Consider the following 15,728-nt stretch of genomic DNA (forward strand, 5'->3'; position numbering starts at 1 on the left):
CCTTACAGAGAGAATTATCCTTGCTCTTTGTTCTGACATGAAATGTGATGTCAGCGTGAGGAGGGCAGAGAGAAGAGACACACTAACACGAGTACCCTACACACATAAATGTACTGAACCCGGGCTGTTTTATTCACTGGGTGACGCCTGACTGAAACTGATGAGTTCGCATATCGTGAGCGTCCCATGTCATTAACTGCTGAGGCGAGGAAATTCTGCCAGTGCACCAGTGAAAACTGACAAGCATGTAGGAGAAAAAAAAATCACTGACATCACTCCTACTACTGAGCCAGCAGGTGTGCCGTTATAAATGAGGAGCCTTTTGTGTTTGGAGAAAACAAAGCTCCTCTCTGCACTGACGAGCAATGTTTAAAGCTTCCTCTGTTCCAGATGCTCTTATACACGTCCGCCACACAATGGTATACACATTTTTTCTTTAAGGATCTCATACCAAGCGAAACAATCATGACGTTTGTTTAATTTCCGATTCAAAGTCTGGTTGTTTCAGCAAGTCTTAAGAGCTTTTAACTAAAAGAGTTTTACAGTTTCATTTGATTATAACTTCATTCTATGGTTCAAAATATTTCTGGATACTTGCAGCTTATAATGTACAAAATATGGAAAAAAGCTTAATTTCCATTTTCATTCATTAAACCGACACATTTATCTATAGCCACTCACAGTGGAGACATTTTAAAGAACGAGACAACCAAATACCACATGAGAAGTTGATTAGTTTAAAAAAATTTCACCTGTTTTGGTGCAAATGAAAGTGACATCAGGTGCAATGGAGGCAAAAGCAAGAAACCCCCCAAAAGGGAATGGATTTACTGTACATGTGGTGGCCACAGACAATAGCTCTCTCCTTCCTGACTAATTATTCTCTAGTATTGTGTTCTGCTGGTGTCCTTGTCACTACTGGTAGCATGAGGTGGGACCTGCAGCCCAATCAGCTTACACAGGTAGGCCAGCCCGTCCAGGATGTCTCAAGAAGGTTTGCTGTGCCTCCAAGCACAGTCCCAAGAGCATGGCATTCGCCAGAGAACACCAGGATTGGCAGATCTGCCACTGGTGCCCCGTCCTCTTCACAGATGAGAGGAGGTTCACACTGAGCACATGTGGTGAATGTTATGCTGCTGGTAACATTATCCAGCAGGACCGGTTTGGCGGTGGGTCAGTGATGGTCTGGGGAGGCATATCCTTGGAGGGTCGCACAGACCTCCATGTCATAGCCAATGGTACCCTGACTGCTGTTGGGTACCAGGAGGAAATCTTCAGAGCGACAGTGGGCCCTGGGTTCCTCCTGCTGCAGGACAATGCCCGGCCTCATGTGGACGGAGTGTGTAGGCAGTTCTTGGATGACGGAGACATTGATGCCATTGACTGGCTGTCACGTTCCCTTGACCTAAATCCGATTTAGCAACTACGGGATGTAATGTCTCGGTGTATCCGACGCCGCCAGGTCCCACCACAGACTGTGTAGGAGCTCACTGATGCCCTGATCCAGATCCCCAAGGACACCATCCACAGACTCATCAGGAGCCTGCCCAGACGTTGTCAGGTGTGCATACAGGCACGTGGAGGCCATACACACAATCAATCCAATTTTATTTGTCTAGGCCATATTCACAAATCACAATTTGTCTCATAGGGTTTAACAAGTCGTAACACTGCTGAGTCACATTTTGAGCTGCTGTGATGGAATTCACGAACGTTGGATCAGCCTATGATTATATTTTTTAAACTTTGATCTTCGGGGTGGTTTTGAATCCAGGCCTCAATGGGTTGATGATGTTGTTCTCAACAAATTATACAATGTACATTGGTAAAGATTTTCAACTTTAATAATTAGTTATTCACGATCTAATGTGCGATTTAAGTGTTTTTTTGAGCAGTGACATACTTTCATTGGGATATAAACAAAACAAACTATTCTCATAATAGTTGCAATTTGAACTCTATGCAGGTATAAAACCACAAGTGTACAATATCTCTTTTAACTTGCTCTTTTTATCCTTTTTATTCTTTATGTATAGACCCACTGCGGCTCTTTTGTATGATACAGTAATCTCCTTTAATCCTCACATTGTGCATCTCTTAACTCACGGTTGTCGAACAATTATTTTGTCTGCCAACCCTGAAGATTTTATTCACAATCTTCAGAATGAAAGAGTTTCTTCTTGTGTTAACCTTTAAAACCCCAAAGCACAATGAAAATGGAAAGAGAGTCAAACAAAGCGAGACCAAGATTTGAATAGCTAAATAGCTGAATATCACCAGTAGTAGTCAACAGGGTTTGGAAGATCTTTATGCTCACATATTATACAGTTATTCACTATCATGACGCCTCCGTCTGCTACAGCATCAATAATATAGTTCTCATGTGAAAAGTGAATATATATAAAACCATGACCATCTCTATTACTTTTACTTCTAATTTTAATAGTCGTCCTACTAAGGGTCTACTTGAGATGTTGAAAGTTGAAAGTGTAAATGCTTAAAAATACCTTGTGGAGCTTTTGCCCACTCGCATTATGAAACAATGTCTTTGCATGGTGCTCCACATTGTGTTGTGGATCGTTTTTTAAGGTCCTCCCTGGCTAGATTCTAGTTTTAAAGATTTTAACGAAGGAGGACAACCATAACAACAAATATGCAAAAACTGTATATTCACTGTCTCTTGCTGGGTTATGCATGAATAAGGTAAAATATGTACTGAATGTATATGAATTAATTAATTAATAATAACCAGAGCTGTACAGATGAGAAAAATGAGTGTCTGACTGACTAAGGAGCCAAAGAACTGAAAACACATTTAAATAAACTGCTAATTAATTCTGGCTATTCGTCATCACCACACATCTAAAAAGGCACAGTTCAGATCTGTACTGGTTTCATGACCAATACAAAAAACTCATATTCATATATTAATGAGAACACGTTGCCCTTTCCGTCCTTTTAAGTTTCTACGAACAAATTAACAGCTGCAGTTTTTTTTGGTTCAATTAAACATGTCCACCCCAAATGAATGTTGTCTCACTTGTCACACCCATTCCAGATGAAATACAGCTGTTGTGATGATTACAGAAAGCATGGCAGACAGACTTCAAACGGACAAACTGAACAAGACAATTAAACAATTAGCAGCCATTTCCTCATGCAACCATTAGAGCCCCCACCATGGAAATCATTTCCCCTGCTGATAACCCGAACTCTAAAAGAAAACTGTATCTACTCTTACTCCACAGTGATTAAGTGAGGCTGCTAATCATTTCTTTGAAGAGATAATGCATCGTACTGCAGACTAGAGCGCAAAGCACACTGCCACCACAGCACAGATGGGCGTCATGACGTGTCATGTGACACGCCATGGTTCCACACGTCAGTGACCACACAGTGAAGAGAACTGGTCGGTGATGCAAACTGTTGCTGCCTGTTTGTTATTTATAAGAAAAATATGATTTATTTCTTCAGCCCTCAAATGCCGTCAGTCCTTAAAACTTCAGTAAAATTATCCATTATGACATGTAATTGTGAAATTGTAGGATGTAGAGCTGTGTTCACACACGGCTCTGCTCTGATAAGTTTCTCCTCGTTCACTTTGACAGCTTCAAGACCACAAACAAAGCCGACCTGTCCCGGAGACAAGAGGAAGTTGAGGTACAGCAGCTTTGCCAGGTGCTTCTCCTCTACACTGGATAACAGGTCTGAGGTGTGAACTGCTGCTGTGTACGGAGTCATGACGTGCTTCATGTGGTGGTAGCGTTATTTGCGCTTGTGAGGCTCCACTCAAAATCTAATTTTGAATATCAAACATTCAGCCCTGTAAGTTTGACAGGTGATAGAATGTGTAAAAGGTTCATATTGCTGTGCCTCACAGAGCACAGTGCCTGTGTTCTGCTCGAATCCATGTCAGTTTATCCACTTCTCCACCGACCACCTCTGTGATCATTATGTGTCTAACACTCACATTTCATATATCTTGTCTGCAGGGGTTGAGTGTGAGATACTCAAAAGATTTCAGGTGGATCACTACTAGCCTCAATTTTCAGGTGATACCGACATAAATGTTAGACGATCTAAAGTAGTATGGAGATGACAGACACACTGAGCTGGGCTTGAGTCCCGACACCCTCATGCTGTGATGGAAAGTTTGAAATGATCAGGCGACAGCGACACAGAAATGGTGTTTCTCCATTATGTTATTAACCAAATATTCATCTGATCTCATGGGATACATAGCTCTACACACTTTGTGTCACAAGATCAGTGAAGTTTTCAGGCTCTGTTTGGGAAGCATGCAATAGTCGAATCAATTTCATGAACTCTGATAAGATCATTCCTTGGGGTTTTCAAGAAACAGCTGGGAATTTTTCAATAAAAAGGGATTACTTTATTTCAGTGGGGGGGATTGTCAAATATGGAGGCATACTTTGCAACACTACTCCAGTACATTTCTGTGCCACGCAGATTTCATACCTGATAGATCCTGTTTAGATGTGCCTGTAGGAAGAAAATGTAGCGCATGTAATGGACTGGCACCAGAATTCCTCCATGAGCTACAGTTTATCTCTGAAGCATTTTCCCTCTTATTACCTGTCAACTGTAGCAAGACTCCAAGGCCTTGAAGGAACAGGCCATGTGGGCAGTAGATGTTCAAGAATACCAATCACGTATTGACTGATTTTGAGGGTTTGCTCATGGAATATTGTCGAGGATATTACCAAGAGAACATACAGGGGAATCAAGGATGTAATGGAAAATAAAAAAGCCAGCTCTAACCCAATGCTTTGCCAAAACAAATATATGAGGTGGTAGCAGGATATCTGATTAAAATTATAAAATTTTAATATAAAAACTTTTCAATCACTGGTATGAGCAGAATAATGGCAATAGTGATTGAAAAATGCGTGACTAACACTTGAGCATTCAAGTGCTCATTCGAGCAAATACAATAAGAAGCAGACGAAGATTAATTATTATGCTTTCAATTACATGCTTATTTTGGGAATGTTATAATTGGGTTTCTGATGCAGATTTTCTTGACATTCGGAAAAAAAACTCAAGTCAAATCTGAGTGTACTCCACATTACTGGCTGAGTATGGCTCAGCTAATTACAGGAAATCCATTGGGCCGTCTCGAAGGAGCTGGTAATTTAGGGAAAATAAACAGCAGTACATAAACCTTGCTGTGGGTGTTTCATAATGAAACTGCAGGGGTTCCCTACCTGCACATGATCAATATACCTCTAGAATTCAGGTTAAAGGTGTTCAATTCTTCTCCCTGACACACGCTGGGTTGTGTTCCTCTCAGGTGGTTACCAGTCACCGTGTCCCAATTCCACATGACAGACTAAAGTCTCATAGAGTTAACTATAGGAAAATTTAAATTTAATTCAATGCAAAGAAACTGGTTCAGAAGTGCAGATTCAGAGATACAGCACTAATTTTCAATTTGGAGGTATTACAAAGAGCAAGTAATATTAATCCACTTACAAAGTGGTTAGAATTCATGTAAAGTGTGCAACTGGGACACAGACAGTATCTGTCTACTTTATCCTAGTTGTGTTTCATTTACTTTAAAAGGAAAGGTGGTGGCAGGTAATCAGCCCTTAAGGACCAGAACTGATACCCAGGATTTAGTCATTTAGCGACTGCTGTCATCCACTCTGTATATATTATTTCACCTGTTCTCCTTCGGTGAAGGCGCGCTCGCCATAGCTCCAGTTGATGGTGGGAGTTGGATCACCTGAAGCCTCACAAGTCAAAGTTACCTGCTCCTCCATCTCTGACGTGCTCTGGTTCACGATGAATGTGATCCTGGGTTTGACTGTAAAACACACACACACAGTCATTGCAGCCACACATGCATATCAAGAGCAGGCAAGTGGTTTGACAGCACAGATACAATTGCAACTCCGTGGATTTGGAATTAGTTCGAAAGAGAGGATGAGGATCAGTAGCTTGACAGGTTATGGGGATTTTCTTGGCAGCAAAACTGTATTTAAGCTTCCCTAGTCCCAGCAGTTGTAAAATTCCTGTTATAATTTATTTTGCCTATCTCAAAGGAGCCGTTCGTCCTTTTTGTTTACATTTAGGCAAACTGTCTCTGTTACAGAGCACCTGAGCTAACCTGAAAGCACAGCAGGGGGCCCCAACTGTGACATGAGCAGAGCAAGGCAAATTGAAGTGCCTCTTCTGCAGCTTAAGGATGTGCATTACCCTCACATCTATTCCATGCCCCCCCATGTCGGATGAAATGCATGGATTAGGCTATGGGTTAGCTCCACGCAGGTCACTTCAATATAGTGAAGACAATTTTCAGCACAAGAAAACAACTGCAGCCTTGAATTAAAATGCTGTTATCTCAGCCAATAATTGTTAAATAAACAAAGGACAGTCTGTCTTGTCTTTTTGTGATTTCTGAATCAACGATTTGAACATGCAGCGGTTATTGGAGCTTTCACAGCATACTGCAACATCGACATGTACGTCAGTTACCAACTGCACAAAGTCATAACCAGACAATATATTAATGGAATATTCTTTAGCAACTCATATAAACATCATAATCGAAACAATATCTTACTTAGGATAAAGTCAATAATGGGAATATTGCCGTCCATGTAAACATAGTCAATAACAGTATCCACAGTAATGTGTGTCAGCAAGTGAAGTATTCTGTATTTTGCAGGTGCAGAGTGTCTCTAAAGGTTTCTGCTGCTGGCTACATATCTACCTATTCTGTTCATGCTGGAGACAAAGAGAAAAGATAAATAACTCCTGTGTAAACCTGCAGCTATATCTCCGACACTCACGTACGTTTCTACAAAGGTATTGAAGCAGATCATATATTCTGACTTCAGAGGTATTCAGCTCTCAGGCAGTTTGCTTTACTAATTTCAGTGTTGCCCTATTTAAATGCTCTGAAAGTCGATATTCTCAATTAGATTCGAACATCACACAAACACAGAAAACCTAGACCCGTTTAGGCTATTTCACATGAGAGATCTCTTTATTTCAGTTTCCATCTGTGATCTTCTCACTGGTTTGAAATGAGCAAGGATTAAAACACACTCACACTATCTGAATGAAACTCAGATTTTAAATTTATAGTTAAATTAAATGGGGCTTTACAGCCTTGTGTGCACTGTGCAGTTGTACTGGAAGAATATGAATCTCCAGTCAGACTTGGTATTGACAGGTACCATTAAAGAACTCTTTCAAATTCAGAATATGGGAGCACAGCGTTTTCCACTTTGATGTAAGAAAACCAGAGCTTTGTGAGTGCAAGAAAATCCTCCCAGTAATGAGGGACATGTTGCTAAAGAGCTAAACAATGTGCTTTGAACGCTGTCTTCAGTAAATTCATGGAGATTGTTCATCCATTGAGATCCAAAGAACCAGGCTTTGGTAATTTCGTTTGTTTAGAAAAATAAAGTTCACAAGCTATTTCAATATAAAATTAACTCTCATGTCTACATGAACCAATACTGTGATTTTAACTGAAATTACAGTCGTCTCTCTATGTTACAAAAAAAAGGCAGCAACAACCAAGAGGGAAAATACTAAGAAAAAGAAGAAAAATACAGAATTCAAAGAGTTCAGCTGAGTTCATTCTCCAAATCCTTAAACACCATCCTTACATGAAACGTTCACAACCCACACTGAATCAACACCTCATCTTGTATCCCCTAGAAAACAAGACACAAAACCATACAATAGTTCTTCACCCACCTACATACTCTTATATTTCATTCCCACACACTCGGAGCATTTCATATTAACACTTTAATTCATGTGTGTATATAAAATGTGTCTCCTTACCAAACACTCTGAGACTGAGCTCCTGCTCACTTTCCCCAGCCTTGTTCTTGGCAATGCATGTGTAGTCTCCTTCATCCAGCTTGGTAACATCCATTATTGTAATTTCAGAGCCATCTTCATTAAAGCTGTACTTCTCTCCTGCGTCGAGAACCACGTCACCCCTGTGGGAAAAACAAGTGTGGAATATTAGACCTATTTAACCAATATGCTTCACAATGTTTCAAACATTATTTCATATGTACCATGTTAACAGGTCACTGCTCTTCAAAAAAATGTGTTTTCTTAAACCTGACCTACAGAGCTTTAGAAAATATGCAAGTCGTTTCTCGATGACAATTTGAAAAAGGTCAAGTGAAGAAGTGCCGTGATGAAAAAGGTGAAAGCGGAATATGTTTTCAGAAAATTTGGTAGATAATGTACCTTTGTAAGCCTTTTGACATTTGTTTTTTTAAAGTGTCAGATACATTTATAATTTGTTTACCAAGGATCCAAAACAGATAATGTTCTCGGACCTCTGACTGTGATCATTTGTTTCAGGCGGTTTTAATTGCGGGTTCCGTCCGACTGCAGATAACTACAGGATAATGTTAATTCTAACAATAAAAACCAAGAGCATCAGATGCTTGGACTCTTTGCACTTTGTGACCCTCAGGTTCTAAACTGTCTACAGAGCCGCCTGCTGTCCTGGAAACAAGACAAACAGGAACAGTAGAACAAAGCAGGAGCCTATCAATGGCTGTATTCAGACACAGAGTACAATGTGGCTCTTGATGACACTCTGGTCTTCAGGTTTCACTGTTTATATTCACCTTTTATATCCCGTGGTCAAGTATCCTATTGCAATGAATAAACCAGTTAGCAGAATATCTCTAATAACCCTAGAGGGTCATATAAACTCTGGTCTTCAGTTTGATGCAGGTAAACTGGTGCATATGACCAATACCGTTACTGATGTGGATGTGGGAATGTGTGGCTGTTTCACAGACTGTATTTTTATTAACTATTGCAAACAAACAAAGGCTTTAGTGTCTATTTGTCAAGTAAAGCCTATAAAAATGTTCTTATCTGGTCACTGCTGTATAAAGAAAGTATAATAGACTGCTGTGAATTTCTTGGATAATTAAAATTTCTTCTGCAAGAGAAAATGACTGAATTGGCCAATAACTAAGAAGTATCAATGGGCAAATCTGAGGATGTAGGAGCAAGGATTGTATATGTTTAAGATGATACTAACTATTATACGGTAATGTGTCTATATGGTGCATTAGGCCAATTCCTCATTGGTCTGTTGCAGCTTAAAACCTCCGCTGACACTAAAGGTCAACAACCAAATGTTTATCACAACCATTGCTGCCTGCGTCAAAACATTATTTTTAACTGAAAACACAGCTTGGTTTAGTGACTGGTCCGTCTGTTGGTTATTTCACCCTTATGGTCTAGACTAAAATATCTTGACTTTGGTGATCTGCTGACATTTGCTCCAGTGCCAACAGAAGCTGACCGTCTTGGTTAACTATTTGACAGACCTGAGAACAGCCTTATACACCTGCTAGTATTGTTCGATAAACAATCACTGACAAGTTGAAGTGTGATGTAAAGAAATTGATCACACCAGAAAAAATACTTTTCTCCACTTGTAAAAATATATGAAATAATATAATTGTAGCAAAAATGGGTTTCTACCCGATGACTATATAGCACACATATGAACTTCACTTTGTCCTGTAAAAAGCACGAAATTGCTGAGATGGTTACTTATATAATTATATATATGTATTTTATGTTTTTATTTATGTAACTGTGACGTGTAGATATAGCCTAGACACTGACACTGGAGTGAAATGTGTCAGTCTTATGTAGTGTTGCTGGAATGACGTCAATTCGACGATCAACTGATCTTTTCCTCATCTATTTTAGCCGGGAAACCGTGTGCGTCACATGTGAGAAATTGGTGAGACACAGAAACTCCAGATGAAGTGCTGCAGCAGTGAGGTGTAGACTGTGTAGCTGCTCAAACCTGTTAACAACATGGGGGACAAAATGAAAACAGGCATTCAGCGAGCGTCACACACCCATGATGCAGTCAGTGTGTCTGACATAAACAGGGCTATTTTTTATTGGGACGCTCTTTTAGCATGTGATAAGTGCTCCTGCAACTGTAACTGCAAGTATTTGTATCTCAGGTTGTTAGCAGAGTTTTACCTTGTCCATGTCACCATGGGTTCAGGAAAGCCATCGGCAGCACAAGTCAACATGGCAGGCTGCCCGACATCTGCTGTGGCATTCACCTCTGACTGCCATACCCTGATGGTCGGGAGCACTAAGTCAGAGAGAGAGAGAGAAAATAAACTGGTAGATAGACACAGAACATACATATCTGCAGATAGATACATAGACAAACAGCAGGAGGGAAACAGAAACAGAAGCAGCGACACATTTCAGAGCACTTATTTTAGGCACTCTTATGTGCCGGGCTCAGAAGTTGCAGGAAACCGACTTCATTAGCATGAAACATCTTTGATACACGGTTGCTCTGGGCAACTGTTTCCACATTGATGTTGAGCCTGGCCGCCTCTAAGGATCGGCAGCTTATTTAAGCGTTATGGGACACCTGCCGGACAAAAGCACGCACACAGGAACAAAAAGGAAGAGGTAATAGTGAGGGGTAAAAGGCCGCTAACCGTTCACCACGACCTTGATGACCCGCAGATCAATCTCGCCGCGGGCCATGAGGCGACCCTCACAGGTGTATGAGCCCTCATCCGTCTTCTTTATGCCACGGATCTGAAGGTGATTGTTGCTCAGCACCTTAAAGCGAACTGAAAGGAAGAAGAGAGTGAATTCACTGTTAGATATTTGAAGAATCAGGGAAAAGTCAATAACTTGACGTATTTGAGGATGAACAGCTGCTGCTATGTTACCAGGAGGTTACAGAGTGATATAAAGAAACACAGTAAATAAAGTAAACTCTTGTCCGACTTTAGTATATTTGTCCGACAACACTTGTGTGGAGGTGAGGGGGCTGGGAGAGCACCCTCACCTCCACAACTTGTTTTTGTTAGTCACTTTGTATTGCATTTTTATCATTACAAAACATAATGTTGAATGTATGCATTTTCCTTGAGCAACATTAGTGAGAGGTACACATCAATCAGCTACAAGATTAAAACTGGTAACTGGTTTGAATGTTGTGGCATCTCTGTGTAAACCCTTGACCTGTTTCAAGTAAGTTGATATGAACCATCAGTCATGTGATTTTATAGGTTCAATAATTTCCAATGGCTTCACGGCTTCATTAAAAGGAAATACATAAAGAAACTGCAATTAAACCAGGTACCAGTTTTAATGTCATGGCAAACCAGTGTATGATTTATTTTTGCTGGTCTGAGGTTGATATAATGAATTGCAACAGATAACAGACTATTTTGGGCACATTACATTTTATATAACTATTTAAAAAAAAGAAATATGTGCAAAGCCCACAAGAACCCCCTTCAGTTTTCAGATGAAATGTGAACTGAATAAATTTAATCATGTAGTTACTAAAAATACGATTACAACTTATAAACATGCTTGTGTTATTATTTTCCAGTGAGTAATACCATACACATAATGATATTGTTCAGTGTGAAGGGTGAAGAACACAGAGTCAATTGTATTTTTTCAAATTCAAAATCAAATTAATTTTTTCCTCTGGAAGCACAAACCCCGGAGAATAATGGCTGCAGAAGCCGATGTGAACCATATCCAGTCACTGACACTGTTGAATTTACATATCCAGTATCACTTGTGGTTGTTTTTTGATCATCTAGTCTTCTATTATGAAGAAGCCTGTGTCTATTACAGTTACAACAATTATATTTTCTTTACATGTTGTTTATGTTGGTTTGATTAAGAGTTTTCTTCAATTCTTTGCTGACAATACAAAACTGCCATTATGTTTATTTGGCCACATTACATTGTTATTTACCAAATTGTATGACTACCTTGATACTTCCCTGATTTAAAAACTCAAATTTTAACTTTTTAAAAAGAAATAGAACTAGCATCACAAAGCTTTTATTCTAATATGATAGATATGAAGAGATTTTATGAAAACTAATTATATAACAATACTTCAATGTGAGAGGAGTTGGTTAGAGTTAGTTTTTCTAACTAAGTTTAAACATATTCAAGAACACATCTCAACAGACTGAGATATGATCCATTCAGAGACATCTTACCATCTTTCTCCATCTGTATTCTTGATCCTTTATATCTCCAGATGACAGTGGGAGGAGGGGAACTGACCACGTCACAAACGATGTCGGCATTGTCTCTTTCAGTAAACTCTTGGGGTGAGGGAACATTCGTGAAGGTGATTTTTTCTGTAACAAAACATGCAAAACACATATTTTACACATTGATTTTAGGTGTCATCAAAAAGTGCACTTTTTACGACTGTTCTGAATAGATTTGTATTCACATACTGTGTCACACAATAAAACTGTGGGTGAGAATTAATTTTTTAAATATTACTTGCTGCAGCTATTTTCTTTGCTATAGTTGGAATGTGTATAACTGGTCTGACTATGGTAATAACTTGCTTAATGTGACTGTGTGTGATTTTGTGAGTTGACAACAATAAGGTGCTTCGCCAAAAAAATGCCCAAAAAATATAATTCAATGATTTTCTAAACACTTACTGAGACAAACGCTCATTGTTAAGAAAAAGCTGAAGAATAGAACTTCTGTCTCATTTTGAAATAGACACCATATATTGATTCTATGCATTGTCTAAAAACATTCAAACACTGAAATAACACGACAGGTCTGTTTGGGAAATTACGGGATTTTGCCGCTGATGGATATTTTCTGATGTTTGGCATTCATGGAAAATAAAAGCCATTACTCACAAGAACTGCACAACAGACAGGATCATTAAGCAGCCCTCTAATGGTCTTCCGACCGTTTATTGAACTGATGAAAAATCTATCCTCACTTGAAAAGAAAAAGAGTAATGTGTTGCCCCTGAGCAGTCAATAAAATACTATGAGTTCAATAAACAAGATTTTTGTTCCCTATGTGCTTGTACCGCTCAATAATTTGCAGGGTGTGTAAGGTGGGAGAAAAACTTACGAAAGATTTTCACTTTAACGGTCGACTCCCCTTGCTGGTCTCCATTGGTAGCGACACACTTGTATGTCCCCGCATTCTCAATCCCAGCTTTATACAGTGTGAGGGTGGAGGATGACTCATCGTTACGGGTTACCGTTATGTCGGGTCTGTTCGGTTCTATCCTGTCGCCGCTCGGTCCAAACCAGTCTATGTGCTTGGCAACACCGACAGCTGAGGGCACAGTGAGGAGCAGCACATAAGAAAACAAGCATTTGTAAAGGTGCACATTAAACATCAGTGAAGTCAACCAGTGTCCACAGACTCAACACCGTGGCTTTGGATATTCTTCTGCATGAACAGACGGCTCTGGTTCATACATTTTAAATGACACTATAAACCAATGGGGACGGCAATAGGAAAGAGAACATTAAGGGAGCTGCATGGATACGTGATAAACATCCCAGACCTTTAAATCACCGCTAAAGGTTTTTAAATAATGTGTTGTGAAGTGATGCAGTTTTGCAAAAGAATGCACGTTTGGGGAGTACTTGTACTAGTTCTCTGTATTATTATAGTATTAGTCCGTGCACTGATGCCATTTACTTATTTAAATTATTCAAATTATCTCAAGCGTTTTATACATTTCTAATCTCCTCTAAGAAATACCCTGGCACCCTGTCTCTTTGATTGATTGATTTCTACACTGCACTTTCATATCCTTTGTTGCATTTGGGGCTCCTAACAACCTATTACTGCAATTAACAGCACTTTAACTGTATACTATTATTTTCTGTCTATTTGTCTTTTATCCACATGTATTTATTCATCAATCTAATTATCTATTTTTATAGATTTTGTTCTGAGTTGAATTGTTTGTTGGGTCTGAATATCATGTCTCTGCCTATATGAGAGGCACTTTGATTCGTGTTTGAAACATGCTCTATAAATAAATCTGCCTTGCCTTTAAGTGCCAGTTATATTGGCTCTTCTTTAACAATCCATGCACATGGTTTAAAGTCAATGGTATCAGCGCGTTAAGAGCATGTTTACTTTAAGGTCACTGCACCAGGCGCTTGGATCAAAAGGGTTGTACTCAGTCTTTTAATTAATAATGGGTGTCTTCTGGGTAAAACAACCAGAGTGGATTCTCACATTCCCTTAAAAAGTCACTTGCACCTTGGTGGTTTGGTAATTAAAGGATGGCAGGTATAAGACAGAACTATATATATATATACACACACACGTGTTTGTGTGCCCGCGTGCATTTCTTCTTTGAAGCCCTATCAAAGTGAAATATTTAAACCTGAGACACCATTTTATTTCACATTCTAAATGTGTTATTATTTCATACGTGGTGTTTGAAATTTGAAATACAGTTGTAATAGTTGGATGTTGGGTTTGTATTGACTAACCTGCTGATCTTTAAGCAGTTAAAAGGACAATAGTCGGGACGGTTTGATATACTTACCCTCACACATGAAGAATTTGGACTCCCCCAGGCTAATCTCACCGTGACTTGGTGTGATCTGCACTTCCAGTGACACTACAAGAGAAAAAACATACAACACAAAATCAGAAAGATGCTAAACATAATAAATGACCCATCCAACCATGAAGGAAATTCTTAAAAACTTACAAATTATAAATAAATAAAATATATAAATATAAAAAAATAACCTAATTCTGGTTTACAGTAGCTACTATATTCTCAGCCTGTAGGTGACATCCATATCTTTAAACATGCATCAATATTTTCATTGTCCGAAAAAGGAAATAAAATCTGCAGAAAACAATGGTCGTGTACATCAAGAAACTGACTTTGCCAGCTATGACTTGCACAGCCCAATTACCAAAGACATGGACATTCCCTTTTCCCCTTTTGCCTGCAGTCTTCTTGTCCTTTCAAGACTAATGACATCAAGCATCACTGAAATTATTCAGTTAACATTCAAAGTGCACAGCATTGGTTCTTACCGATGCTGTGCTGCCAATTCACTTTGAGGGACTTTATATTTAAGATGCTTTAAAAGACTTGGGAAACCATGCTGTGTCTAGCAAGATAAATGTACTGCGGCTCTCAGTGACAGCCTTCACTTCATCAAAAACCAAATGAAAAAACAGATTTTTGTTATTTGAAACAGACAGAAGAATGGTCTGAAACTCTTCTGCGCTTAATTAGAACAAAGCTTCACTTGTTTCCTGCAGAATCTCCCAGAGGAGTGTTCAGAGTTCCTGTGGTTGTCTAGGGAGTGTGATTAAATGGGGCCCAAAATCCTGCTGTATATAATACATGAGTAAGAATGTGTGAACGTGTATAGACCACTGGAGCTCAGGGCGGGTGTGGGCACATAGAGTTAATTGACATGAGGAAAGAAAACGTCAAATGTTTTCTTTAATGCCAACACATGAGGCGAAAAGGCAGTAATTGATTTACTTTTGTCGCATTTCAAAAACATTTCTAATCCCTTAATTGATGTTCTGACCTTTGATGTTTGTTTACTTTACAATGGTTGGTTAATTCTAGTGCATTGGAGCTATAAAATGTATGAGCCCTGTAGCTGTTAACACATCAACACGTCATTATTTGAATACGATTGTTAATTAAAGCTTCCGTCTAATTCTTACTTTTAGATTTACTTAAAACCCTAAATATCCTCTTTAAACGTATTGAAAATTACTGGGCTTAAATACTGAAGCTCTAACACATAAAACTAAATGTTTTAGAGAGAGAGCAGGAATGACTAACTTGTTACAAACAACTAGAATTTCCGCTCTGCGGTTGTATGCCTCCACCAACCAGTGCA

General features: G+C 39.1%; 1 protein-coding gene across 16 annotated transcripts in view; it reads right to left on the reverse strand.

The window, feature by feature from the left end:
* The window catches only part of ncam1b (neural cell adhesion molecule 1b), a 71,166-nt gene that overhangs the window by 23,595 nt on the left and 31,843 nt on the right, over nt 1-15,728 (reverse strand). For 10 of the 16 annotated variants that reach the window (XM_035153594.2, XM_035153593.2, XM_035153588.2 and 7 more), the window contains exons 2-8: nt 14,393-14,467; nt 12,946-13,155; nt 12,051-12,194; nt 10,509-10,646; nt 10,030-10,147; nt 7,828-7,988; nt 5,688-5,830 (exon numbers count right to left, since the gene is read on the reverse strand). In XM_035153594.2, coding sequence (XP_035009485.1) covers nt 5,688-5,830; nt 7,828-7,988; nt 10,030-10,147; nt 10,509-10,646; nt 12,051-12,194; nt 12,946-13,155; nt 14,393-14,467 — 989 coding nt within the window. Of the gene's footprint in view, nt 1-4,479; nt 4,504-5,687; nt 5,831-7,827; nt 7,989-10,029; nt 10,148-10,508; nt 10,647-12,050; nt 12,195-12,945; nt 13,156-14,392; nt 14,468-15,728 lie in introns of all 16 variants that reach the window. The other 6 variants (XM_035153591.2, XM_035153590.2, XM_035153587.2 and 3 more) reach the window with 1 other exon arrangement.

Source organism: Hippoglossus stenolepis, chromosome 4, assembly GCF_022539355.2.
Source record: "Hippoglossus stenolepis isolate QCI-W04-F060 chromosome 4, HSTE1.2, whole genome shotgun sequence".
Lineage (NCBI taxonomy): Eukaryota > Metazoa > Chordata > Actinopteri > Pleuronectiformes > Pleuronectidae > Hippoglossus > Hippoglossus stenolepis.